The following is a 27403-nucleotide window of genomic DNA, read 5'->3' as shown; positions in this document are numbered from 1 at the left end:
AGTTCACATTTCTTGAGGCTCTTATAACTTCTTTGAGGTCGATAGCCACAGGTGGGACCCACTCTGCAGCTGAGGCTAAGACTGGTCCAGGTCACTGAGCTAGGCAGAGGCAGGATTTGAATCCAGGTCTCGGGACTCCAGAGAGCTGGGGGTGCTTCCACTACACCAATGCTGCCTTGCCTGTCCTCTTGTGGTTAGGTTCTGGGACTGTGCTGATTCCTTGATTGTCCTCTGTTAAGCACCCTTAAGGGGCCCCTGCAATCTTCCTGCTCCACCTCGGTCCCTGTTTCTGTCACTCACTGTTCAATAGGTTGGGACAGATTCTGTAATATCACGGTGACCAGCGAGGCCCAATAAGCTCCCCTTCCACCACCCCCCTCTTTGGCTGCTGCTGCTCTCTGGGTGGCCGATGAGTTCCTCCGTCTGCCTCCTCCCCTCTCTGTTATCTGTAGGTAGGTGAGGTCTCTTTCTCCCAACTCCCATAAAAAGGCAGGCAGCTGCTGGGTGAGGAGCTCCCAGCTCTGGGTACCTGGGTAAGCTGCTTCCATGGAAACCAGCGGCAGGTTTTACAGGTGGAAAGCAGCCTCCTGAAGACTAAGTGGGGAAGCTTGCTGGGAACCGGGGCTGGCAGGGAAAGGCAAGAAGGAAAATACTGTCTTCGAGGGGCAATCCACACAGTCCAGTTGGACTCGGGACATTCAGGTGGGTTCATGTGGGGCAGGCTGGTGGCCTGGGGAGTAGCAGGGAGGGGGGTGTATGGAGAGGGATTGAGGTTTGTGGGGAACAAAGGAGGAGGAGAGAAAGACGAGGAAGGAGCCAAGACACGCTGAATGGTAGGAAGCTGGTGGGCTCTGAGGCTGTAGAAGGCGCTGCTTGGGGAGATAAAGGAAATCTTGGAGAATTCCCCTGGAACCTCTGGGTTCTCATAGAAGCTTCCAGAACCAAGAAAGAACTTTCCCAGATACTGATACCATCCATTTGTGCCTTTTCTGCTAGCATCTTTCCGATGCCTTCCTCACTGCCTGGTACCAAAGGGTGGGTACTCCACTCGTGCAGTCTGTCTGTCCTGAGCCCACTTGAACCCAGTAGGGGCATTTGTCCCCAAAAGTAAGAGAGGTCTGGGAATGAACAGAAAGCCTCCATGCCCCTGCCTTCTTACTCTAGTGAGCAGCTCTGTATAAGCACAGAACTCTTGGCCCTGCAGGTACCCCTGTGTCCTTGTTCTGGACATTGGACAGCTGACGCCACTATGTGGGCGCAGAGGGCTGAAGCGGTTTGTCCAAAACAGCTCTTTAAAGCAGAGTATCCAGGTGCTTGGTTTGCAGGTCTGGTGACACGCTCTCCATTCCTAGGCCCCTCCCCCGGGGAGGGAGGGAGGGAACCTTTTGCTTTCTGGGGGCTGTGTTCCCCGACCTCCAAGTCTTTGTGGGAGACCGAAAGACTGAGGGTGGTGGATGTTCTTTCAGGAGAAGCACAGGCTTAGATCTTCTGGATGGAGCAGCCAGGTCTGAGCGATGGCCGAGAAATTGGGAAATAAGCCTGAGGCCGAGTGTCCCGTCTGCTGGAACTCATTCAACAATACCTTCCGGACCCCCAAGGTTTTAGACTGCCGCCACTCCTTCTGCATTGAATGCCTGGCCCACCTGAGCTTGGTCTCTTCCTCCCGGCACCGGCTGCTGTGCCCCCTCTGCCGCCACCCTACAGTCCTGGCTTCAGACCGGCCGGTGACTGACCTGCCCACAGACGCTGCTGTCCTTACACTGCTCCGCCTGGAGCCCAAGCACATCATCCTCGAGGGCCGGCATCTCTGCTTCAAGGATGAGCGCAAGACCAGATACTTCTTGCGCCAGCCCAGGGTCTACACTCTCAACCTGGGGGCTGAGCCAGAGAGCCAGGCGGGCCCAGCCCATCAGGGTTCAGCGCCCCCTGCCCCTGTGCCGGTACCCAGCCACTTGTCCCTGCGAGAGTGCTTCCGGAACCCTCAGTTCCGCATCTTTACCTACCTGATGGCTGTCATCTTCAGTGTTGCCTTGCTGTTAATCTTCTCCATCTTCTGGACTAAACAGTTCGTCTGGGGTGCAGGGTGAGACATGGGCCCCCGGGGCCAAGGCAAGGACCACAAGCCAGTCAATACAGGGAGTTCTGGGAGGGCCAGGCTAACACGGACTCATTGCTACTGGAGAGACCCCCTCTCCCACTTTCCAGATGGATGGGAGAGCAGCTGAGCCCAGACCTAGTGCCATTCTTCTGCAGCATGTGGTCCTATCACAATCTAGGAGTTGGTAGTCTATTTACTACTAATGAGAACGTCTGAGAACTGAGGGGGCTAAGAAGGGACCAAGGTGCCATTTTTCCAAGGATGCTGAAATGGGATTCCAGTTCTTTGTTGCTGAGGGGTGCAAGGAAGGTATACCTCCAAAAGCTACCTCAGAGGGCAAATCAATAATTGTCCCCCTGACTATGATGGAGAAGCAGGTTAGTGACAACAGATGGAAACATTTGGGAGCCTGTATGTGCTACAACTTGGCTTCAGACCCCAAAGTAGGTCACCTTTCCCCTGAGCCCCTCCCAGCTTCAGTCTTGGTTGTCCCAAGTTGTTTTCTCTTTGATAGACCTCTAGAAATTTGTGTGTATGTCAATCAATAAACAGTTATTAAGCACCTACTAAGTGCCAGGCATTGTGCTAAGTGCTAGAGATTCAAAAAGAGGCAAAAGACAGTCCCTGCCCTCAAGGAGCTTACGATCTAATGGGGAAGACAACAAATAGTACAAATAAACTATGTACAAGATAAATAGGAAATAATTAACAGAGGGAAGGCACCAGAATTAAGAGAAGCCTTTCGGCTTCTTATACCAGATGGGATTTTTGTTGGAACTTGAAGGAAGCCAGGGAAGCCAATAGGTAGAGAGATGAGGATGTATGGGGGAGGACTTATCTAATTCTCTTCCTCTTCTCATTCATTCCCTTGAGCAAACCTTGTAATGATGACTTCCTCACTTTTCCCCCTTCCCCTTTTCCCATCCAAGTGGTTTGCAGGCAACAGAACTAGCTAATCACTTGGAACCATCTCCCCAGTTGTTTAATATAGGAGAGAAATCTGCTACCAAAATTTAACATGTTGTATGATGCATAAGATGCCTTACACACCCCAAATAGGAGTCCAAGATTCTAAAGCATTTTGTAAAGGAGAGGTCAAGGGGCAGCTTGGATAGAGTACCAGCTCTGGATTCAGGAGGACCCGAGTTCAAATCCGGCCTCAGATACATAACACTTACTAGCTGTGTGATCCTGGGCAAGTCACTTAACCCCATTGCCTAGCCAAATAAATAAATAAATGAGAGGTCAAGGTTAGGGCTGGTGGGAGAAGTCATTCAACTTTTCCTTCTTGTCAAGATGACAGGGGACTTAACTGAAAGGTGTGGAAGGAACAGGATCCCGTGACTAGGTGATCTTCTAGAGCTTAAAGGTCTAAGCAGTTTTCGGATAAACTCCTGGATAGTCATAGAGGTCCCATGAAGAAGGGCAACCTAAATTCTGGGTCTCCTACTTTAGGACTCCAATTCTGAACCAAAGAGAACGTGTTAGGAGTTGTAAGAATTCCAGGCTGTCATTCCCAGCCAGGTACTAATTCACAGGCTGCCTGTTCCCACTTGGACTGCTCAGGGTGGTAAGAACACTGGGCCCAAGCCGGTTTGACCTGAACAGAACCATATACCAGTCGGGAAGTTTGATCTTTTCTCATAGTATTGTCTGTGCTTCATAGAAAAGCTGACTTCATCCTCTTGCCTTTAGTTCATGACCTGGCCCTGACATTCCAAAATCTTGCTCCCCTCCTGTATACTGACAGCCCACCACCACACTTCTAGGTTATTTAAGCAACAGATCTAGGCTTTAAGAGCTTAACTGGACTGAATGGAAGAGCTAGAAGTAAAGCCTGAGGTCACACAGGTATCCTGAGCACAGTCAGGATTCAAAGTCAGGTGCTCTGACTCTAAACCCGTCTTTCTCTCCGCTGTAACATTGCCTTGACTCACACCTGTGACCTCAACAGGAAAAGCAGGCACACTGGGCTTTCAGGGCAAATTTCAGGCTTCCTCTTGGCTGAATGGAGAAAATTTTTTTTTCCTTCATTAAGTTGGGCAACTTCTTGTTTATCTTGTCAAGGTAGCCTATGTCACTCCAAGCCTGTGCCACTGGAGACAATCTACAATCAACAAGCTCCCAGTTGACTTCATTTCTTTACACATCTTTCCCCATTTAGTCTGTAGCCAAAGTACACTCAGTGGTGAGCTCACCACGCTCCAGCAGCTCAGGGGTATGGTTTAACGCACCAAGAGGCCTGGAGACAAGCAAAGTACCCCCAGAGGATCCCTGAAAGGAAATCTTTCCTCTGCATCACAACCTCTCACTATTTACATCAACCGGAGCTCTTTTTCAGTCAAAACAGAACCTAAACCCTTGAGGTGGCTGAAACACCATTACAACAGTGGAAAAGTATAGGTTTATTTGTTTAATGGAAGGAAATACAATCTTGAATTTACCTCTTTATATCTAGGTCTTGATCCTCCAGGACATTAATTTTCCTGTTCTCTCTCATCTCAGCAACAACCCTGTGAGGTAGGCAGGCAGGCCTTCTTTGATCATTGTTTGGCCAAGGGACAGCCATGGTCAAAAAAGTTACTTTGCTCAGCTAGTTAGTGGCAGAGCACCTAGGTGGAATCTCCTATGCTTTTTCTATTACAGTACAAAATGTCAACAACCATGTGTCTTACCATGCTGTTGTCTCTCCAAAAAAACCTTGTCTGCCATGGAATACAGTAGAATTAGCCAGGTTGTCTTGCTAGAGGAAAGGTCGAAAAAGCAAAATTTTTCATTTGAACTGCCTGAGGGTTGGCATATGTAAATTATTTGAAAATGGCAAAGCCAGAAAGTCCATTAAGGAGCCTCCTGGCAGCAGCAAAGTGAAACACTTTTTTCCAGAACTTCAAGGAACAGGTAAATTGTTTTGAGGTTGATAGACAAAGTCTTTTAAGTGTTTGCTGTGTGTCAGGTACTGTGCTAAAGTGATCAAGAATTTGGTTAAAATGAACATATTACTTAGAAATCACATTCTCAGTCTACAGGTCACAAAGAAATAGATTCTTTCTGGAGTGAAATGAGTGGGAAAAAAAGGGTTTTGAGCACAGAAAGGGAAGTACCAGGTATGATCTTTCCAATACTTCTACAGATAGAATCTTGTCCCTCTCCAAATTCCTGGTTGTTATGAGACAAGCTTGTGTTGATGGTTGGGCTGGGGCACAAAAGAGTAAAAAGGCATTGAAGGTTAATGACCTTGACAAGAAAACCAAAAGAGAAGGGCTCCCTACTGACAATGCACTAGAAACACAACACCTATTTCTTTCATTTCACCTCACTTGTAACAGAAATCTTAAAAAGTACCTCTCAGGCAGGTCTGTTACAATCAGATCAAGAGAGCAGCTTTTCAGTAAGCCACTGGTGAGGGTATGATTATATGGACTGACTCTAACAGCTCTTGAAATGAGATATAAGGAAAAGGCTAAGTGAGTGTTCCTGAGTACTATGTCCAAGAAATAGTCAAATCTTTTTGATGATCAACAGAAAGTACAGCACACAAAATACGGAAGCCTCATTGGTTATCTTTTTATTACCTTTCATTCCTGACACAACCCCCTGCTTGGGGGGGACACACAAAAAGAATGCCCAGCACTGGAGCCACATGGGAATAGGCATAGAAGAGAGAATTCCCAGGCAAATTTTCTGCTGTAATTTGCTTCAGCATTCCATGTTAATTCAATAGGAAAGGAACAACTTTCCTTGTCCTCAGAGTCCTTGGCAAGTTGTCTGTGTTCTCCTGGTTCATCCTTTAACTCTCAGAGGAAGGTCAGATCCTCTGATGATACTATGGAAATGTGAAGCAGTGCACGCCCAGGTACACGTCTACACTTGTCAGCTTCCAAGCTGAAGTCCAGCCACAATTACAGCACATGACCATGACTTGGAAGGACAGGCTTCAGGGGCCATGATGGAGGTTCTATTAAGGGAAGAAAGATACCATAATCCAGTGGGTGTAGAGAAAGGGACAGGGCACACAAACAGAAGATGATGACGGTAAGGGAAGAATTCAATAGAGCAGAAGTAAAAAAAACGGTAATGCCGACACAGTCCATTGCAGAGCCCCTGAAAATTGGGGTGGAACAGCCCAGGACCACTTGGACTGGCTGCCTTGGGGCAAACCTACCCCTACTACACACAGTGAGTGGCAAAGTTGAACTTGCTACGCTCCACACTGATCCCCTTCTTCTGACCAAACTGGCAGGAAAGGGAGTGCTTGGGACCAGACATCTGAGTTACAGACTCATGTCCATTGGACCTGGTCTATTCAGCCATCCAGAGCTTGAAGGTCCTGTCATAGGAACAGGTGGCTATGAGCTGACCATCAGAGGAAATGTCCAGGCCCATCACTTTTCCCTCATGGCCAGCCAGGGTCTTCAGTGGGGACCAACCAGGGTGCGTCCAGATCTTGGCTGTGTTGTCATAGGCACCAGTGAGCAAGAAGTTCCCATGGATAGCTATAGAGAGGAAAAGAAGAGTTGTTGCTTAAGACACTAAAGGGCAAAACAAGGTAAAAGTACCAGACTAAAGCTAGACAACCTACCCAGAATAGATTCTTCCAGATTTACAAATAATAATAATGCTCAGGGGGTCGGTCCATATGTCAGCTTCAGAAATCTCAGGACCCATGTGAAGACTAGGGTAACTCTGAGATAGAGCTACGGGAATGATACCCTATGCCTTGTTGTTAAGCTGTCTCGTTCAGAGAAGAAAAATTAGGATGTTTAATCATCCACAGGAGGAACAAGTTCAAATGAGGGCCTTCTTTCCAACCTAGGAACCAAAAGCATTCTCTGCCACAATTCTACGTAAATTGAGGGAAGGAAGGGCCATAAATTGAGAGAGGGAAGCTTGTGATTTGTTTCCTCTGCATATTTCATCCTCTTTGAGGCTAAGCTGAGTGAAGCCTGGCCAGCAGAATAACTTCCAAAGGCTAAGGAGGGAGCTGTTGATCCAAAGAGAAGGGCTTACGTTCAAACTTGACTCCAGTCACCAAGTTTTGGTGGGCAGGAATAGTGTAGACGCAACGCCGCTGCCTAAGGTCCCACACTTTGCATGTGTTGTCGCCACTACCAGTTGCAATGTGGTAACTGTGATAAAGAAAGAGAGAACGCAAGTTGGAACCCCAAACTGTGCTGTTTCTGGTCATTTGCATTTTGACCAATAATCCATGTCACCCTCAAAGCTCAGTGAGCTTGGCGTACCCATTAGGGGAGAAGTTGATCCCATAAATCTCCTTCAGGTGGCCCTCTAGGAACATGATGCATCGTCCTGTGCGCAGGTCCCATACACGACCAAATGCATCCAGTCCCCTAGTAAGAAAAACAGGCTCACAATGAACAGTTCAATTATGTCAGTTCCTGGAACAAAATTAACCTATGACTGCCTTAAGGTCCTAACGATAAAAGGAAAAACTGAAAGATGCTGGTTATTTTTTTTCACTAAGAATAGGCCCAAATAAGAACAGGCTTAAATTTTGGCCAAAGCAAAAGGGATTAAAAGTAGAAAGACGGGACAGCTAGATGGCGCAGAGGCTAGAGCACTGGCCCTGGAGTCAGGAGGACTTGAGTTCAAATCCGGTCTCAGACACATGATACTAGCTGCTGTGACCCTGGGCAAGTCATTTAATCCCAATTGCCTCACAAAAAAAAAAAAAAAAAGTAGGAAGACGTTCCTGACCATTAGATATGGGAGGCAAATGGACTAATGATTGGGGGTGGGGGGGTGGGGGGGATGGGAGGGAGAAAATTTACAACTAAAAACAAAATAAAACTGAACTAAAAAAAAAAAAAAGGAATGGACTAATGGAGTCGATTCCTCTGAGGACAATTAAGAAAATGGTAGACAACTATCTGCCTAGAACAGCTCAAATTTAGTTCTGCGTGAAACAAGGGAATATAGAAGATGGCCTCTTTAGCTACCACCAGCAGCTTAGAAGGGTCATGCTTACAGCCTAGGAATCCTACCCAGTGCCCGCCAAAGAACCATCCTGGTGGAAGGCGATGTCATACACTCCCATGCTGTGGCCCTCCTGGTGTAGAATCTCCTCCTGGGCCTCTAAGTCCCACAGGCGCCATGAACGGTCATAGCTAAAAATTAAAGGGAGAAGGTACTAGTATTTATTAAGGACCTACTTTGTAAGGCCCTATGAAAAGGTTAATACTGGAGCTGAAGTTGTACTTCTAAAATAGTTCATGTAAATGCACAGATATAAAGAAGCCTTTTTGTATCAGTAAGAGTTAGGACTTCAACAACCACAAAACAGCATCTGCCTTCCACTGCTCCAATTGTTTATCCATTATCTCTCTCATAATTCTACCACTGCTTCTCAAATTAATTGGGAAAACTTGAAAAGGTTATTAAAGATCAGGGTCCCCAACATGTTGGTCAAGGAGAACAAGGAGAGACAAAGTGACAGACGAGAAAGACCAAGATATGGTGATCTTCAAAAAAATCAGGAGTCAATTCTCACCTTAAGATTTCTCAAGAAAAGTTATCAAGCGTTAGCAAATCAAAAACCTAACTAGATTCTTGACCCTCCTAATTATTCTGCATATCTGTCCTTGTCCCACGCCACCCTAAGAAAATCCTGTTGAAGAGGATTTTTCTAAAGCAGGAGTTCTTAACCTGAGGCCTGCAGACTTGTTTTAAAATATTTTGACAACTGTATTTCAATATAATTGGCTTTCTCTGTAACCATATGTATTTTATTTTATGCATTTTAAAACACTATTTTGAGAAAGGGTTCAAAGGTTTCACCTGATTGTCAAAGAGGTCCATGGCCCCCCAAAAAGGTTAAGAACCCCTTCTCTAAAGTTTGATGGACCAGACAGGTATATGAAATGGGTAACTGCCATAGGTCTATCTGAGAATGAGACCAAAAGGCCTTACCAGGTGGTGCCCAGAAAACGTCCTGAGGGATGCCACATCACTCTTGCTACACGTACCGAATGGCCTTCAATATCTGCCACAGGCTCATCACTGAAAGGAATCCAAGCAAATCAGAGGGGTACAACATAGTTAATCATTCAATATTTACTGAGTATCTATTCTATGTCAGAAGCACTGTCTTCATAGTGACCAAGCTGAACTCTGCCCAAGACAAATATAAGCACTGGGTGGCTAATCAGAGCATCTTTAAATGTTAGGGCTAGGAGGGAACTTAGGGATTATCTAGTTCATTTCCTTCATTTTACACATGAAACTGAAGCCCAGAGAGGGGAAGTGACTTGATTTACCCAAATCACAAACTGCACAGGTGACAGAATTGGGAGTGGAATTTGTGTCCTGACTCTCAGTCTGGTGCTCATTCATTCCATTATACCAGACTACTTGTGTCTAAATTCAAGTGACTTGAGACTAAACATTCTTACGGCAGCAATGATTCCAGATACCCACAAGGCTCAGGAATGCCTTTGCAAAACTATCTGTTTCTGACTTTGAGTGTTTCCTGAAGGGGCAAAGGTATACGACAGTCAGCAAGAGCATTGATGAACACATGTATTTTCTTAACTGTCTGAAGAAAAGGGAGCTGGCATGGTGGGAAAATCTGAATGAAGAGCTCATTAGAACAGCCTGCTCAGGAAAAACATATCTCCTTAAGGAGACAGGTCTCTCAGGGGTGTGTAAAATTTGGCAGTTTCAAACTGAACATTCTGAATTTGAGGGCAGACACTGTTTCGTCTTTGTATCCTCAGCATTTTGCTCATAGGAGATGCTTAAAGAATGTATACTGAATTGCATTTAGCCCTAAAATTCAGAACATGACCATTTTAGGTACAACTTTGCCAGAGACAAAAAACACACAAAGATAATCATCATTATAAAAAGCCATTTATTTACAGCCCAACAACATTTGACATCTATCACCAAGCACATTGCTTGGCACACAGTAAGCACTTAATAAATGTTTATTGATCAACACTTAGTTGTATGAGAACTCATACTTTTTCAGTCAGGGGGAAAAAAAAAAAACAACACTTCCTAGGATGCTCCCAATACCCTGTCCTTATGTTACCCTATAACTAGGAAAGAATCAAAGATACTTCAGCCTGATATTAATTCTTTTCACTTAAGCTTCTGAATAATGGCCATACCTCAGCTCAGGTATCTTTTCTGTCACCACCAATGCTAGGACACTGGGAAAAATATATATGCTGGAGGTGAAGGGAAGATCTATGATTCAACCAAATTCACTGAAAACAAATTATGAATGGGAATCTTTTCCAAGTCCACAAAGAACAATTAACCCCAAAGCACATACAGGTTTAGGATCATTTGGTTGTTATTAAATCCAGCTACCTGGCAATGACAGAAAGAAGACTTGAAGCTGTAGTGAAAGGGAATAAAGATACACCCTAAAGAGAGCAATTAAAAAAGGAAACTTTGTCAATGTGTATGCATAAGATTAATCAAGCCTCCAGAGGAATAAATTTGCTGCAGCATTACCAAAGCCAATTAAAGCTCCCTGGGCAAGCAGGTAAGATTCAGCCTGGCAAGGAATGGAAATGCCAATTAACTCTTAAAAAAACTCATGAAAAGTGCCTGAACATGTTTCCTACAGGCAGGAAACTAAGCAATTTTATTCAGATGTCTACCAGCCAGCACCAGCACAGCTTTGGGTAACAGTATACTAGTTACAAAGACAATAAAAAGGCCATTTTGTTAGCACCAATACTTGAAAAGTACATTCTCACCAAAGGACGCTGGCTCCAAGAAGGTTCTGCTACCTTGACAATAGAGTCCAACAAAAGCCCTTTCTTATCTCCTCTGTGGCTGTCACTAAGAACTAATGCCTTGCCAGAGAAATTAGTGGGTCCACTGAACACACTGGACAGCTAACCTGATGCCCTTGGTTGGGGGATGGTTTGGAGCGCCCTCAGAAAACTACAAAAGTTCATCAGGTTGTTGGGTTTTCTTTAAGAAAAGGCGTTCTCCTCGGGGCAAACCTGCATCTCAGAGCTTAGTGAGAAAGCTGGGCATGCTCTCCTCAGTGGTGATAAAGAGTGGGTCAAAAGAAAGAAATTCTCTACTTCCCTTTCACATCCTAGTGACGGTTGTCTTCTTGGAATACCTGTGGGATTAAATACCAGATCTTCTGCTGAAAGCCCCTACCTACTTCAATCAATCATAAATACCTATGCAACAAAATGGAATTCAATTCAATAAGAATTTAGTAAGTGACTTCTATGTGCCAGGCAACATACCAGGCACTAGAGATACAATGACAAAACCAAACCGTTTCCTCCCTCAAGAGGCTAACATTCTATTGGGGGAAACATGCACACAGATAAATGTAAAATATATACAAAGTAATTTCTGAGGGGAAGGGACAGATGTAATATGAAGGACAGCTGGTGAACAAGAGTTCCTTCCAAAGGGCACAATGGAAGTGTAGTGTGGAGTGGGATGGGGATGCAGGAAGGAGCAAAGGTTACCCCAGAGAGCTGCAGGGCACCAGATTTGTCACGCGTTTCACAAGAGCAGAGATATCCCTAAGAAAGAAGTAGAAAGATGAGGTGGAGAACAGAGGGAAGTGAGGGGAAGGAAGAACAGCGCCCTAGTCTTCCATGATGAGTCAATGAAGTCCTGGGGCTAGGCTGATTACAAAAGGGGTGAGGTCCCTTTGAGGTGCTCAAAACATAGCCGGGTCAGGATTCACGCCAATGTTGAAGAGATTGCCTCCTCCAAGGCAGGGGAAGTGGGGTAACAGGCTCTGGACATGAAACAGGAGAGGTGGCAGAGCGAAAGTCCAGGCTCTGGCTCTGCCCCTGCCTGACAGTCTAGTCAAATCCACACCAGTAAAAGAAGTCTGGCTGCAACATACCCAACAAGTGGTTATCAAGGCTCTGCCTGAAGCCTTCTAATTAGAGGAAGCCCACTACCTACCAAGAAAGCGCACTGCACTTATGGATAGTTGCTACTGTTAAGCTAAGACATTTACTCTGTAGCTTGACACACTGAAAATGGAGAAGGAACCAGACAGAGATGATAACACTCACTATCCTAGAGTAAGGCCCAAGTGGGAAAAGTAGGGGACAGGTGCATATGCTGATCCCTTTCTGTGTGGGGAGCTCCCCCTCAAAATTTATTTCCTATTTCACAGGATTTAGAGCTGGGAAGGATTTGAATGACGGCAGCCAAACCTCACCTCTCTAGACTCCACAGTTTCACAGACCCATCAGCGGCACAAGAAGCTAGGTTGACATCTTTTTTGTCCAAGGAAATGGTGGATTTGGGGTGAAAAACAATGGCTCCTACATTGGTGTTGTGGCCTAAAAGATAAAAATTATAGTTGGCATCTTTTTTTCTAAGGTACTCCAATGCCACAGTGACTGAAACATACATACTAAACAGAGAGGGTTTCCATACAATGTCTGAAAGCACACAATAATAATGACACAGACAGACATACACAGAAGTGGAAAATCTGACAGCAAATATATAAGTTAACAAAAATTTAAAGTCTATAAAAGCATTAGTGTTTGTCAACAGTGGACCGTGAGAGACTTGATGAAAATGGGAGGACCAACAAGAGGAAAAAAATGACATGCAAAAAAGCACCTCCTCCTTCGATGAAGTCACAGAAAGAAATCAAACTAAAAAAGTATTTACTGTGCACCTACTCCATGCAAGGCTCTATCCTGGGCCCTCTTCCCTCCCTCCATTCTCCACTGGGGATCTCATCCACTCCCATGCGTTCAATTCCCAACTCTTCAAAGACAACTTCCAGTTTAACATATCAAGCCCCAATCTCTTTCCAACTCTACTCCTTCAGCAACTGCCTGCTGGAAATGTCGACTTGCATTTATTTTCCACAGGCTTCTCAAATTCAACATGTCCCAAAGACAATTCATTCCCTTCCCTTACCCCTCCACATCTTCCTATTTCCACTGCAAAGTCACCTCTGACTTTCCTCTCCAGCTGCTCTCTGAAGGGTATTTAAAGCCCTTCACAGCCCGGCTCTCCAGCCCACTTTTCCATTTTTCAGGCTTATCCCATCTCTTTCCATGCCCCCCATCCTGTGTTCCTAGACAAACTGACCTCCCGCCCCCAAAACTGGACAGTGTATCTTCTGCCTATGTGCCTTTGCACTGGCTGTCCCTTTGCCTGCAATGCACTTACTCCCTCACCTTTGCTTCTTAAATCTCTACATTCTTTTAAGGATCAGCTCCGAGGAAAAGCTATTTCTGATTCCCCAACTGTTGGTGCTTTCTCTCTCCTCGAGGTAGCAGTTTTTACTTAACGGTGCACAGATCCTACCCCCTAGTAAAATGTAATCTCCTGGAGAGAATGGACCATTTTGGGGGAAGGGGATGTTTTTGTCTTTATGTCCCCAGGTGCACAGTGCCTTGCACATAATAGGTTCTTAGTAAATATCTGTTTGAATTCATTTTAATCGAAAATACAGAGCTACAAAAGCAGCAAAAAGAACATCTATAAAGTAGGTAGAACACAACTGCAGATACTCGAGGCAGTTTCTCACTGATGAACATGGAAGGTAAATTTGGTCTTGGAAAGAGAATATGTTCTAAAAAAGAAACTCCAACCTACCTCTTAAGGTGTGTAGGAGACTGCAATCAGGGACAGACCAGAGTTTGCACAGCCCGCTCCTATCAAACAGAAAGGAAAGCATCTCAGCCAGGGACTGCTCTAGGAAGGAAAAGGTTTCTTAATAACATGAGAAAAGGACAGTCTCTTCCTAACCACCCTCTCACTCCCACCCCCAATCTGTGCATGGTGGGGCTGAAAGAAAGGGTCATTCTTGTGAAGGGGAGGAAAAGGAGCAAGCAGGAGTGAGTCAAGACCAACCCCTACAGCCTCACAGCCTAGATCACATGTGCTTGGGGCCTTTGTACATGCACTCTGAGCGCAGAACAAGCTGTGCTCCATCCTGTCCCTGCCAATTGTGGTCTAATCTGAGAGTTAAAGAGAAATCAACATCTGCAATACAGTATGGGTCCACAGCATCAAAACATGGGGGTAACCAAGATTAGATAAGGAAATGAATGTGAGAAGAGTATATCTAAGTCAGGAGTGGGGAACCTGTGGCCTCAAGGCTTCTAGGCCCTTGGGTTTGGCCCTCTGACTGAATCCAAACTTCACAGAACAAATCCCCTTAATAAAAAGATTAATAAACTTAATAAAAGTTCTGTAAAATTTGGACGCAAAAGGCCACACCCAAGGACCCAGAAGGCCACATGTGGCCCTGTAAGCTGCAGGTTCTCCACCTCTGTAGTATTACTCATATTGCTCCTTAATGAACTCCCCACCCCAAATAAAAACATCCCTACAAAATTAAGCTTACCAACAAGCTGTGGCCAGTAGTTTGGAGTTGGGACTGAAATGACAATAGGAAATGGGTCGATCATCTCCAATCTGGCTGCAGAAGTTATTCAAAGACTGAAAGGAAAATAAATGGCTGTCACTAATCAAACCCCAATTTAAACTGCTGACCTCATTCTCAACCCAACTTCTGACTCACTAAGCAAGGGTATATTTTTGTATAATCCTGGCTAGCAGATATCTATACTCATATCGTGCCCATGCTGAGAAGGAGATGAGACACCTCTTGGGGTTCAATGTGCTGCTTTCTACAAGCCTGTTCTCCCCAACACTAGGAAGGCTGGAAGCACTAAACACAACTCGGGGCATCCCATGGTAGTACAGCTACAGGCCTGGGAGGGTGGGATGGGGTGAGCCAAACAACAGTAATCCTCTGCTAAGCCGAGCACAGCATGTGGCCCTGAAAGCTCAGGCCCTTCCTTAGGAAATAGCAAGCTGTGCATGGGGACTACTCGCCCCTACTTTTCCTTCCTAACAAAAGCTTAGGGCAGGAGATAAGTTAGACCGGAAACACCTTCAAGACAATAGCTTGGAGAATATCTCTTACCCGGAGAGATTTGTGCAATTCCTGCTTCTGGGATGTCCTAGAGGTCTCTGGAATCTCTTTATGGAGACGGGCTTCTTCCAAGCGTTTCATTGCCCTTTAACACAAGAATATCATCACTACTGTCATAAAACAGGTTTTAAATGCCCACCTAAGAATGACACTGTAATTGGCAGCACATAAAGCAAGATTTGTTTCTGCCCTGTGGTTTCATTTGAACATTTACTTGTAAGGCTGATTCTTACACTTTGGGAGGTAACAATAAAAGACAGGTCTCCCCTTTATCCCAGGGCCTCTTCTTACCTGGGTAGTGAATAATTAGCAATCCACAGCCTAGCGGTCTTCAGGTTGTTGGATCCTTCATGGTACCAGGTTTGTTGATACTGAGGAATATGTTAAGAACAGAAGCATAAGTGTCAGTCCTATCTCACCACCACTCAAGGTCAAAAGGTTGGCAATGGCTGCATACTTCATGTATTTTTCTCAATGACAAATTAAAAACACAGATATATTCAAAAGCACGCTTTCCCTAGAGTGGGAAGACTAATCCTAATAGCACAAACCCTGAAAAAGACAAGAGAAGAGAAATCTCTTTTCTGCCTTACAGGGTAACAGGTAGCAGGTACATCTTACCTCTTCTTTGGACTTTTTGGATTTTTCATCATCTTTTTTGGTCTTTTTTAAGGCATCTGTGCCAACAACAGAGAGAATATTTCTCAATCTGTAAAAAGCAGGTAAGGATTTAAACTTAGTTGGAATGAGATTGAAAAAAACATAATGTATAAAAGAACACTGTGCATAAATAAATAAAAAATAATGTATGAAAGAAAATAAATTCGTCCAGAACTGTGATTTTATCAGTTTGGTGAACTGCAATTGTGAATAGCCTTTCACTGATACACATTAGTCTCAGTAAGTCAAAAAGGGCTTACTATGTGCCAGGCACAGTGCTAAGTGCTTTAAATTACTCTCATTTGATCCAGTAATTCTTCTATAATGCTGAATGTTAGAAAGCTTTCTAGGGTACTGAGAGATATAGTAACTTGTTTATGGTCACATAAGCAAAGCATGAACCTAGGTTTTCTTAACTTCAAGGGTGGCCCTCTACTCACTAAACCTCACTGCCCCTCATAAAAGAAAAGAGTAGTCACTAAAATCAAGTCAAAATTGCAAAATCTCTCCCCACCCAAAATCTCAATTTTTTTTTTTTAGTTAAAGGTGCTCAGTCTTATTCCTACTTCACTATTCTTTTTCTCACTAATCCCTTACTCCTTTGCAGGCTCTGAACTCTGTGGCAACCTCCCAGAATCCACAAGCTTTATGTCTCCTTAAGAGAGGGAGGCCTCTCTGAAGCCAGCCAATTTGCCTAGATCTGTTCATCACCACAAGCAACACGGCAGATTCTTCCCACTCCTTTAGCCACCAATGGTATCACTAGCTTATTCTGCTTAAGGCATTAACATGTGGATGGTAAAAGGTACCATTCTCTTCTCAAGTTATATATGAAAAGGCTTTATTATGGTTTGAATAGTTGAGGAAGAAGAAATTTATCAGATTTCAATTTTTTTCAGATAATTTTTTAAGACTCAAACACAAATATTTAACTAATCCCAAATTCTATCATTGATTTAAAATAATTTGATATTATTCAAGTAGCCTTTTCACTGCTTATAACAGAAAATTCAGCATTTTTAAAAGTCTTCTCCAAAATGGCTTAATAATTATCTTATTAGCTAAAACAAGTAAGTAAAATGTAGAAAAATAAGATGCCTAAGACCAATGATCAAAGTCTTAGCTTCACTGACTAGTCCAAATCTTGTGACTAGAATGTATTATAAAAAGGAGAAAAGTTTCAATATTTTGGGAAGTCAGTCATCTGGAAATGATCACCTCTCTCTCCTTTCAGCAGGGCCCTCTCCAAAGAGTGTGATTGGTTCACCCAGGGCTCGAAGGCAAGCCTTGACTTCTGAGTCATCCGTGGAAACATTGATCTGCCGGGCTCGCTTCCTTCGCTCAAATTCAGCCAACACTTCGGCTTGTCTTTCACTGATATGTTCTTCAATTTCAAAGACTTCCCCTATACACAGAAAAGGCAACAGAGTATAGTGATCAAGAGTTCATACTCCAAATATGAGGAAAGAAAAAAATTGTAATTTACTATTCATGCCCAATACCTAGCTCAAAATTCTACAGCTTTAAAAGGAGGGTAACAGCTCTACCCATCTCTGATGCCACTTGACACAAATCCCAACTAAACAAAAGAGTAAGATACAAAGGCTTTGATGAAACCTGGAGAGGACAGACTTCAGGAGCCCAGAATCTTTGATACATTTAGCAAATTAATTATTTAGGTATTTTGTTTAAAAAAAAAAGAGAGGGAGGCACAAGTTGTATCCTTGTATTCATCAAAGCAATGCTGATATGGGGGCACTAATACATGACTGCTAAACTCCCATGAGTATGAAATTCACAATTCTACAGGGATTTTGACAGGTACAATCTCTCTTAGGGTTCCAGACTGAATGTTCATTTATATCATAAATAACAGATTAAGCTTGCTATCACTTCAATATCTCCTTGGATTCATTTAAATAAGGTAGGACAGGATATTATGAAACAGCAGTCTGGGGAAACCTGTGGACCCCTTATCAGAATGTTTTTAAATACACAAAATGAAATATACAACATCACAAAGGAAATCAATTATAATAAACTACAGTGACCTAAATATAGGTTGGGGCAGCTAGGTAGCTAAGCAGATAGAATATTGGGCCCAGAGTCAGGAAGACCTCAGTTCAAACCCAGCCTCAGACACTCGTTAGTTGTGTAACTCTGGGCAAGTCACTTAACTCTGTCTGCCTCAGTTACCTCCACGGTAAAATGAGTTGGGGAAGGAAATAGTAAAGCACTCTAGTATCTTTGCCCAAGAAAATCCCAAATGAGTCACACAGAATCGGACACAACAGAAATGACTGAAAAACAAAATAAAGGATTGTCCGAAAACTCTTAGTGCATTTCAAAAGCTTTAATTTTTAATAGCTTAAAATTACACTAAGAGTTTTGGGATACCCTGGATTTAAAAAAGCAAAAAAACAAGTCCACAGACAGGATCAGGTAGAAAACTGTTTCTAAAACTAGAGCCAATACTAAAGAGTCTTGGCTAAGTTGTGGTACCTCACTTATTTAGATGCAGTATAGGGAAAGGATAAAATAAAAACAATGGAGAAGAAAAACAAAAAAGGAATAAACATAACCATGCTGGTCCAAAACAATAATGTCAAAACCATGTTAAACCTATTCTTTGAAGAAGCAAAGCATGATTCTATGAACTTACTCTGAGTGACACTCTAGTAAAAATACTCACAATCCATAAGAATAGTCCTACAAAAAAAATTGAGGGAGAAAAGGACATCTGGGAAGATGAGAAGAATGACTCTACTTTTAAGTGTCTACTACATTAGGCACTATGGTAAATACAAAGACAAGACATTCTATTCAACAATTTTATTTTTATTTAACTACTTTGTATATATTTGTATTTATTCACTTTAAATTTATGAGATATGTAAGTATGTATATATGTTTATGTGTATATAGACAAACATACATACAAATGTCTCTCTGAGCGAAGGGAATGTTTCATTCTTTTCACCCACATGTTTAGCACGTAACAGTGTCAGGTACATTGTAAGTGCTTAATACATACTGGTTGATTTAGTACCTTCAAGGAATTTAAAATCTAGTAAAATTTACAATCATGTAACAGACTAATGTAATGCAAATTAGAATATTAATCCCTAAGAATAAGTCCCATGGGATTAGATGAGCTCTAGAAATATGAGTAGGAGGCAGGCAAAGTTAAACTTAGCCTTAGAGAAGCACTTTATAAACCACACTTCCATAAAGAGAAATTCAAGGAGAAACTATAATTGATAACGCAAAACTTATTTTTATCAAGGCCCAAAGTAAAGGGAGAAGATATCCAAGCCTAGAAAACCCTTACTTAAGACCAGGCAGAATAGGCAGAACAAAAGACTGGTTCAAAACTAGTCTTACCAGAAGTTATGTTAATATTTCCAGCCTCAATTCCAGCTTTAATTCCTTCTTTTCCCAGCATCCCTGACTCCCCTCTTGCAAGACGCTCCTTCTCCTTCTCTTCCAAACTGCCATAATAGATATGAGGCTTCTTTACTACAGGGGAGGCAGTATCTTCAGGAGTCCTAGTAGGGGTTTTGGTTGCCTATAAAATCAAAGAGCAGAGTTAACCTAAAGCAGAGTTGAAGCAACCTTCTGAGATGCCTGAAGTGTTAATTCTGGAACAAATCGTATTCTTTGCTCTATAGAAATAAACAAGGTACCAGCTGGAGCTCTCTTTCCCCATTCAGATAAAGTTGTAGTTGTGTTTTATTGCATCCATCATATAAGAGCAAGTTCAGGACAAGAAATGTGTTGGATGAAACTAATGAACTCCATTTTTCTCTTAGTGATTTTCCAACCAATAGGATATTTTAAAACTGCTTATTTTATTAAGTTGTAAGACCTCTGGGGGCAGGTGCAATCTCTCCTGGAGTTCTGACTGAGTGTTCATTTATGTTATCAATAACATATTAAGCTTGCTAACAATTCAATGTCTCCTTAGACTCATTTAGATAATAAAAGACTGGAATAAATTTCAGCAGTGAATTCAAAGGGAAACATTGAGAGAATTTACCTCTGGTTAAACCAAAGGAAATTCTAACTCAGAGGCTGTTTTCTCACCTTTCAAAAACACTACTTCAGTCTACATAGAACTTTATAGGTTTTAATGCATTTACACATGCATAATCTCATTTTATCTTCCCAAAAATCCTGTGAAGGCACAAGGTCATGGATTATCACTTTTTTTTTTAATACAACCTTAGAGTTGAAGAGTCTAGATCATTTAGTCCACTCCTCTTACAGACACAGGAAACCCCCTCTATAACATCCCTGACAAGCAATCATTCAAATTCTGCTCAGACACTTCAAAGTGATGGTGAACTCACCATCTCTCATCGAAGTCTTTTCCACAACTTTGTTAAGAAGTCCTTTCCAAATTCTGAACTAACATCTGCCTTCTTAAAACTTTCCTTTGAGAGATGATGAACTGGGGTTAAGTGATCTACCCGGGATCTGGACAAAGCTAGGACTAAAACCCAAGTGATATAACACAAATGTCAGAGCTGAAAAGAAGTTAGCATCTAGTCTAGTTTACCTCTTTACTGGAGGAAACTCGGGCCAGGAATTAACAGGCAGCTTAACCAAGTTGGTGTAGAGCGGGGAAGAGAAGTCAGATCTCCCACCTCCCAGCCCAGGGCAACTTTTTATTACCACACTCTTTTAGATCTCCGACCCCCCGCCGACTTCAAGCCCCAGGGGAGGCCCCGGTTCCCCTGGGGTGAGTGCGGAGGCCAGGTCCCTCTGGAAACCAGCCATCCCCCTGCCTCTGCATCAACCCACCCACACCATCTCCCTGAGCGCGGGTTCTGTGGAAGTGGCAGAAGCCAATTCCGGCTCCCCTACATGTGGCCAGAGAACTCCCAAGGATCCCCAAACACCAAGGCCGGCGCCGCACCGTGGCCGAAGCTCGAGAAGAAGCCATGTTTGGCTAGGGTATTCCAATCACCGACCACCACGGCCGCCGACTCCGCCGCTGGAGCGTTCACTCCACGCTCAGGAGACCGGAAACCTGGAAACGTACCGGAAATAGCATATAACCGGAACTAAACGGAGTCCGGGCCGGGTATTGTAGTCATCATCTAGGGCCTTCTGTTCCGGCTTGCGGGATGAGGCGCGGAGCATTGTGGGAGAGGTAGTCGGTAGCGACGGATAAGGAAGTGGCTGTGAGGCATGCCGGGAGGTGTAGTCCTTGCGGTCGAGCCTACTGTAGGTTAGTAGGCGGCGGGAAAGGCAGAGTGGAGCGGGTTGGTGGCGTTAGGGATCCGAGAAGTCGGTTTCACCCCCGGGACCTGGCTGAACCAATCTGAGCTGAGTTGAGCCGCGCCGCGTCGGGGGGGAGGTGAGTGTTGGGACGTGAGGGTTGCTACAAGCCGAAGACTTAATGCCTGGGGCGAGGCGGGCGGAAAGGGAAGGAGGAGACGTGAGCCGGGAGGAAGGAGGGGCAGGCGGGCGGACTTCGGCTCCCGGCTGCTTCGGTCGGCTGGCCTGCTTCTCCGTTGCCATGGACACGCAGGCCCCAGCCTCAACCACAATCTCCCTCTCCCTTCCCCCATCTGATTCCACTGACCTTAGAGGAGGAATGAGTCAACTCTTTCCTTTTACAGATGAGGAAACTAAGGGCCAGGGAGTGGACCCAGATTCGAGGCTGGGTGGCATCCCCCTTTTCCCCTACAGTCCCCATCCTCCCCCCGCCCCACATTCTCTATCCCCTCCCCCTTCCCCCACTCCACGTTAAGGAGGTGGAGAAAATAAATAGGTATAGATTATAGGGAATAGGAAGCACTCAAAAATTGCCTACCCCGTTTGAGACTACTATATTTATATTCAGTTGATGCGCTGAGCCACCCTTTTGTCGTTAATTTTGATCCCAGGATTGAAGTGGTTAAGGAGAGTGTGGTCCGTATGCCCAGAATCCTAAAACAGTAGGAAATCATATGCTGGCATGCATACTTATTGAGGAACTTCAGTCCATCCTGGGTTAAAAACTGTTCTTTAGTACAAAAGAGAAGGCGGTAGATAATGTCCCCAAAGGCTGTTAAATTAATCCTGATAGTTTGGGAGGTTAACATTGCTAATAGGAATCTGTTACAAGGGAGGGGAGAAGGATGTTCAGAAAGGACAACATAAAAAATCAGTATATATGAAAAGCCAAAAAAAGTATATTAAAATTCAGATCATGAAGCTAAAAAAAAAGGCCCAAGGATTATTGATTTGTGATAGTGTAATCCTCTACAGACATTTTAGTACAAATCTGCACAATTGTTTATTTTTGGGTTTTGTTACTTGAAAAACAATTTGCATCAAGTTGTTGTATAGTTATGAATCAAAGAGAGTTTTCATTAGAATTAGGAAGTCAGCAACCTATGTGATCCGTTTTGAAGTGAAATCTTAACTATGCTTTTGCCAGTGATCACAAATCCATAAAAACACATATAAAGGATATTAAAACTGATTGTTGATAGCCATTCTGTAAGTGGTGATTCATTTTGAATTAAGGAAAGTTATTTTAAGCTGTCTATGTAATCTTGTACATTTCTCGTATGTAACTGAAGTACTGAATTAAAGTGGACTTTGCATCTCTTGATTTCAGTATGTTTCCCAAGCAGCTGTTTTTGAATGGCTGTTCATGGAGGGAGAGACCTTTCAAGTCACAGTCAATGAGACCTATGATAGGATGCTTCCTGAATGCTGGGGAGGTTGTGCGTATACTTATGGTGTCATTGTTTTGCTTTCATATATTTGTTTGCAGTGACATTGATCACCACCAGAGTATTTTTGTTGTAGAGCCTCTTCCTTCTCCCTAAATTTTGACAGTTCAGTGGATTGTTACCAGGATGCTCCGAAGAAAACCCACTCGCCTGGAGTTGAAGCTCGATGACATTGAGGAGTTTGAGAGTATCCGGAAGGATCTGGAGGTAAGGGGGTGCATGTCTGCTATTTTAGGGTGTGCTGGCTTAGTCTAAAGTATTCTGTCTAGGAGACTATTTCACTTGGGGAAAGAGTGCTGAAGTGAGTTTCTGGTGTAGATGTCTGCATCATTGCTTAGAAGCACCTTGATTTGAAGACCACTTCATATCAAAATAAACACTTTCATGTGGAACTATCTATGTTTAAATTTGAATCAGTAATCAAACTCAATCTTTTTATATTATGTAGCAAGCTGGGCAAACCACACGTTGTGAACCTGTAACTACTTCATGCAGTAGTGACTATGAATGGTTTTTATAATATATTTTAAAAATTTAATGGGCTGCTAGGTGGTACAGTGGATAGAGTACAGGGTCTAGAGTCAGGAAGACCTGAGTTCAAATGCAGCTTCAGACACTTACTATGTGACCCTGGACAAGTCACTTAACCCTGTTTGCCTCAGTTTCCTCATCTGTAAAATGAGCTAGAAAAGAAAATGGCAAACTACTCCAGTACCTTTGCCAAGAAAACCCCAAATGGGATCACAAAGAGTTGGACACAACTGAAAAGGAAAACAAAACTGAACAATGAGACTGAGCAACAAAAAAAGTTTGAATTGAATTATATCTATAATTAAAATTATATTTAATCATATTAAAATTATATGAATTATATCTATTATTAAAATGTTTTATAAGCCAGCTTTCTTCCTAAAGATAAGCTTGCTTTCAATATCATAATTTTTAACTTTTAAGAAAGCTCACAAGGAGTGTAACCTGGGCCTCTGGTGTGTCATCATCCTCGATACCTCAATTACATTAAGGGCTTTCAGCATGAGCCTTGTTGAGCATGCATCCTGATCTGCCTGCTGCTGGCTGTGGGTGGTGGGTATAAAGAAAGGTTACAGATTCCATGGTTTCAGAGGAATGCCACAGAACTTACATGGGGAGCCGTAGGAGGACCAGAGACCACAGTTTGGGAGTTCAAAGAGAGCCACAAATGTCAAATTGAAGAACCAGGAGTGGATCACAGAATTTGGGCAGAGAGCTTTGAGGAGAGCTTCTGAACTTGCAGGGCTCCTGAGTCCAAAGGCACTTTACCCAGAGGAGAATGAGGGATTTAGGGCAAGGAGAACAGAGATTCTGAAGGTTTGGTGCCTGAACAGACCTGGAAGCCAGGTTCCTGGCAAGGGACCAGGATTCTGAGCTTCTTTACCCTCTGTTGGTTTCTTCATTGGGAGCTTCATATACCAATGAAATCACTAGTTGAATCCAACCCTCCCACCTATCCATCTCCAGTCAACCTCCAAGTTACTTATTGAGGATAAGCCTCAGGGGCAGTTGGAAGCTTTGATTGTAATGAGTCTTATAAAATGCCAGCTTATTGAACTTTGACTCTGCCAAATCAGCTAACCAGTGTTGAGTCACTAATGTCACCAATAGAGTCAACACAAAGATTTGACCCAGCCAGCAGGACAGGTAGACATTACTAGAAAATTCAGCTAGCTTAGAACATAGGGTTTAATACTGAAGTCAAGCCGGGTGCACTTTCACATTTCTAGATTTAGAACACATCAGGAGTACAGTACCAGGCTTTTCAGATGACCATTCCCTAGGGCTGGTGTTGTGTCCATAGTCAGACTTCAGTCACTAAATGAGGTATTTGTACAGCAAAAGTTCAAATTGGGGAAGTATGTAAAGGGGTGGTGGTGATGGAGAAATACTGCCCAGAAAGATTCATGTGGTAACAGTGAATAACTATTTCATTTAGCAATTTTCTTTTCTTTCTTTTTTTTATATACATCTTTCACATTTGTTTTTTATTAAAAGGTCTTTCCCAAAGTGGCACAACACAGAAAAATAGACTTATGGTTTAGGATTCTCATATTTTCAAGTCCTCTGATGTATACCCTTGGTTCATTTTTAAAATAATAATAAATAATCCTTTGTGCTGAATCTGAAAATCAGTGCATTAGGAGAAGGCTATAACTTCTCATGTAAAGACAAAAATACTGAGTATATTTTTTAAAAATTTCTGAAAGGCATCTAATACACTTTTTTTTTTTGTGGGTCAATTGGAGTTAAATGACTTGGCCAGTGTCACATCCTAGTGAGTGTTATGTATCTGAGGCCGCATTTGAACTGAGGTCCTCCTGACTCCAGGGCCAGTGCTTTATCCACTGTGCCACATAGCTGCTCCAACACTTCTAATACTAGTTATATTTCAATATTCTGGGCTATGTACTTAAAGGTAGACTATAATAATTTAAAATATCCATTTTCTTTCATGGCTTGAAACAGTGTACATAGTAATTTTGTGTGTGTATGTGAGACAGTCTGAGTTTCTCCTGCAAAAGAATACATTTACATTCTAACATTTGTAGATCACATGTCAAGAAACCAATACCAATTAAGACAATCTCTGGTCTGTATTATTCAGTGGTTTCAGAAACTTGCCTTTAGTTCTTTCTCCCCAGCCCTCTCCCCCTAAAAAATGTTTTGTTGTTGACTCTTGGTGACCCCACTTGGGATTTTCTTTTTCTTGGGAAAGATACTGAAGTAGTTTGCTTTTTCCTTCTCTAGTTCATTTTTACAGATGAGGAACTGAGGCAAACAGGGTTAAGTGACTTGCCTAGGGTCACACAGATAGTAAGTGTCTGGGGCCAGATTTGAACTCATGAAGTTGAGTCTTTCTGACTTCAGGCCCAGTACTCTGTCCACTGTGCCACCTAGCTGCCCCCAAAACCTATTTGGACAGAAATTTAATTGTGCTATTTATTGGTGGGATAAATTGGATATCTAGTAAACCAGGAGGGAGTTGGGGTTTTTTTTAACTTATGTCTCATAGAAAGTATTTGGTCAAATATAACATTTTGGATTTACTATTTTTAAATGATCAGAGAAAACAATAGCAGAATAATGAAATACAGAGGCAGATAGGTACCAAAGTGGATAGAGAACTGAATCTAGAATCAGGAAGACCTGAGTTCAAATATGATTTCAGAGACTTTCTATGTGACCCTGTACCAGTCATTTAGTCTTTGTCTGTCTCAGTTTTCTCATCTGTAAAATGGGGATAATAATTGTACTTATCTACCAGGGTTGTGAGGATAAAATGAAATCTTATTTGTGAAATGCTTTACACACCTTAAAGTACTATATAAACACTGGCAATTTCTATTACTATTATAGTGATGTAAGTAACTAATGAAAAGTTTTAGATGTAGCATTTTTTTATCACCACTTTTTAGGAAGCCATTATCATTCACAGTTTCATTAATTTTCACAATCAAGTTAGACTCATTCACTAGTCTGCTCATTTTGAAAAGGTAGTAAGTGAAGCGAAGTTTGTGACTTCAATGTAGTCATTTTGTAAGTGGGTGGCAAAGTTTTTAAAGACATTTAAAGACTTTTTTTAAAGACAGTGTCAAAACATTGAAAGAATTAAGGCTTTTGTTAATACAATAAGAAATTAATATTGTTTCTATGTGAATCTTACTGCAGGTATAGTCAGTTGCAATGGTCATTGTTTTAGCATCCCTTTTCTTTATCATAAATATTCTGAACAGTACACTAATATGTGCGTGCATTATTTCTAAACTTTCTCCATTTTCAGACCCGTAAAAAACAAAGGGAAGAGGTAGATGTGGTGGGAGCCAGTGATGGGGAAGGAGCTATTGGCCTGAGCAGTGACCACAAGACCCGAGAACAAATGATCAATGACCGAATTGGTTATAAACCTCAGCCCAAGCCCAATAATCGTTCATCTCAGTTTGGAAGCTTTGAGTTTTAGAGTTCATTGGTAAATTATCCTGTGTACCTGTCTTTGTGTGCCTGCAATGAGGTGAAGGCAAAAGTTAAAATACTGTTTAGTGCTTGAAGACTACACGAATATTTTGCCTTCATGAAATCCTCATGAAACTGGGCTTCTTTATTCAGAAGAAATTTGAACTCTAGGTGTCTCAAACATTTTCATCTTCCTCTCCAGAGAACTTGTATTTTGTTTTTAAAAATAAAAACAACTTTAGAAAATGTGAAGAATCTTTAATTGAGCCAGTAACCAATGAGTGGAACTTATGTTTTAGCCCCCAAAATCCAAGTGAATGTTGCTTCGGAGGATAAATAACTTTCTTCATTAGGAGTTATAATAGCTGAAGTCTGCTCTGTCACTTGGTAACGCACTTGATCAAGTTGTAGTAGTATCTGGCTACCCTTGCTGGCTAGGTTACTTTTCATGTTGTTTTGGATATAAAGTTGGATGAATAGGTTGGTGTCATCCTTTTCCTGCCCAAGAAGTTTTCTTTGCCCTTTTCTACTTTCTCCAGAAGTTATGGACAAGTCCAGCAGATTTCCCTTCTGCTCAGGATTTCCCCAAAACTAACTTTCCCTACCCCCTTGGGAGGGTAAGTTTGGACCAGGATTCTTACATTCCCCCACTTTGAAACTGGTTTATACCTTTAGTTTTTCTTTTTTAACAATTACAAACCTAACATATCAAATAAAATAATTGTTTCCATATATGCTATAGATTTGGAAAGGAATGTATATATAAAAATGCAAATTTCTATTAGAGTTTTTTTAAAAATATATGATAAGTAAAGTTTCAAAGTCATCTTGATCATCTCCTATCTTGATTCTTTCTGTTCTCATTTTTTTTGTTTGTTTGGGAACTATATCCCTAACCCCTTTTTCCTCTTGCTTTCCTCCTCCAACCTTTAACTGGAAAAAATAAAACAAAACAAAACCAACCCTTGTAAGAAATATGCAGTCTTAATA

General features: G+C 42.5%; 3 protein-coding genes across 7 annotated transcripts; 2 read left to right on the top strand and 1 right to left on the bottom strand.

Annotated features, from left to right (window-relative positions):
- Positions 1–585: 585 nt before the first annotated feature.
- RNF183 (ring finger protein 183) lies at positions 586–2609 on the top strand. The gene is made up of 2 exons (XM_027869256.1): positions 586–702; positions 1467–2609. Exon 2 carries the CDS (start codon positions 1515–1517, stop codon positions 2085–2087), a length of 573 nt encoding a protein of 190 aa, XP_027725057.1. The 5' UTR covers positions 586–702; positions 1467–1514; the 3' UTR covers positions 2088–2609.
- Positions 2610–5638: 3029 nt separating this feature from the next.
- On the bottom strand, positions 5639–20836 carry PRPF4 (pre-mRNA processing factor 4). 3 transcript variants are annotated; one of them, XM_027869454.1, is made up of 14 exons: positions 20743–20836; positions 19080–19263; positions 16914–17100; positions 15657–15744; positions 15327–15406; positions 15027–15120; positions 14442–14536; positions 13688–13746; positions 12285–12408; positions 9026–9115; positions 8101–8223; positions 7339–7446; positions 7106–7224; positions 5639–6591 (listed from the first exon to the last, which is right to left on the bottom strand). In XM_027869454.1, exons 1-14 carry the CDS (start codon positions 20752–20754, stop codon positions 6398–6400), a joined length of 1557 nt encoding a protein of 518 aa, XP_027725255.1. In that variant the 5' UTR covers positions 20755–20836; the 3' UTR covers positions 5639–6397. The 3 variants fall into 3 exon arrangements, with proteins under 3 accessions (XP_027725255.1, XP_027725254.1, XP_027725256.1); XM_027869453.1 differs by lacking the exon at positions 20743–20836 and adding an exon at positions 20617–20736; XM_027869455.1 differs by lacking the exons at positions 15327–15406; positions 15657–15744; positions 16914–17100; positions 19080–19263; positions 20743–20836 and having other exon boundaries at positions 13688–13786; positions 15027–15117.
- An 83-nt stretch (positions 20837–20919) lies between these two features.
- On the top strand, positions 20920–26659 carry CDC26 (cell division cycle 26). 3 transcript variants are annotated; one of them, XM_027869459.1, is made up of 3 exons: positions 20920–21057; positions 22553–22636; positions 26244–26659. In XM_027869459.1, the coding sequence occupies exons 2-3, from the start codon at positions 22556–22558 to the stop codon at positions 26418–26420; spliced, it is 258 nt and encodes an 85-aa protein (XP_027725260.1). In that variant the 5' UTR covers positions 20920–21057; positions 22553–22555; the 3' UTR covers positions 26421–26659. The 3 variants fall into 3 exon arrangements, with proteins under 3 accessions (XP_027725260.1, XP_027725259.1, XP_027725258.1); XM_027869458.1 differs by having other exon boundaries at positions 20921–21057; positions 22534–22636; XM_027869457.1 differs by lacking the exon at positions 20920–21057 and having other exon boundaries at positions 22469–22636.
- Positions 26660–27403: the final 744 nt, after the last annotated feature.

The sequence above is a fragment of the Vombatus ursinus genome, unplaced genomic scaffold (assembly GCF_900497805.2).
Source record: "Vombatus ursinus unplaced genomic scaffold, bare-nosed wombat genome assembly UNPS02014793.1, whole genome shotgun sequence".
In the NCBI taxonomy this organism is placed as follows: Eukaryota; Metazoa; Chordata; class Mammalia; order Diprotodontia; family Vombatidae; genus Vombatus; species Vombatus ursinus.
Note: the sequence above shows the minus strand (reverse complement) of the source record. Positions and strands in the feature narration are given on the sequence as shown.

Bases quoted from the DNA above. Each gene is read 5' to 3' on its own strand.
- CDC26 (XM_027869459.1), top strand. From the start codon at position 22,556: ATGCTCCGAAGAAAACCCACTCGCCTGGAGTTGAAGCTCGATGACATT. The intron at 22,637-26,243 runs GTAAGGGGGTGC...CTCCATTTTCAG, and splicing joins GTATCCGGAAGGATCTGGAG to ACCCGTAAAAAACAAAGGGA.
- PRPF4 (XM_027869453.1), bottom strand. From the start codon at position 20,643: ATGGCTTCTTCTCGAGCTTCGGCCACG. The intron at 12,409-13,687 runs GTAGGTTGGAGT...TTTATCTTTTAG, and splicing joins TCTCCTACACACCTTAAGAG to GCCACAACACCAATGTAGGA. The intron at 7,225-7,338 runs GTACGCCAAGCT...TCTTTATCACAG, and splicing joins ATCAACTTCTCCCCTAATGG to TTACCACATTGCAACTGGTA.
- RNF183 (XM_027869256.1), top strand. From the start codon at position 1,515: ATGGCCGAGAAATTGGGAAATAAGCCTGAGGCCGAGTGTCCCGTCTGC.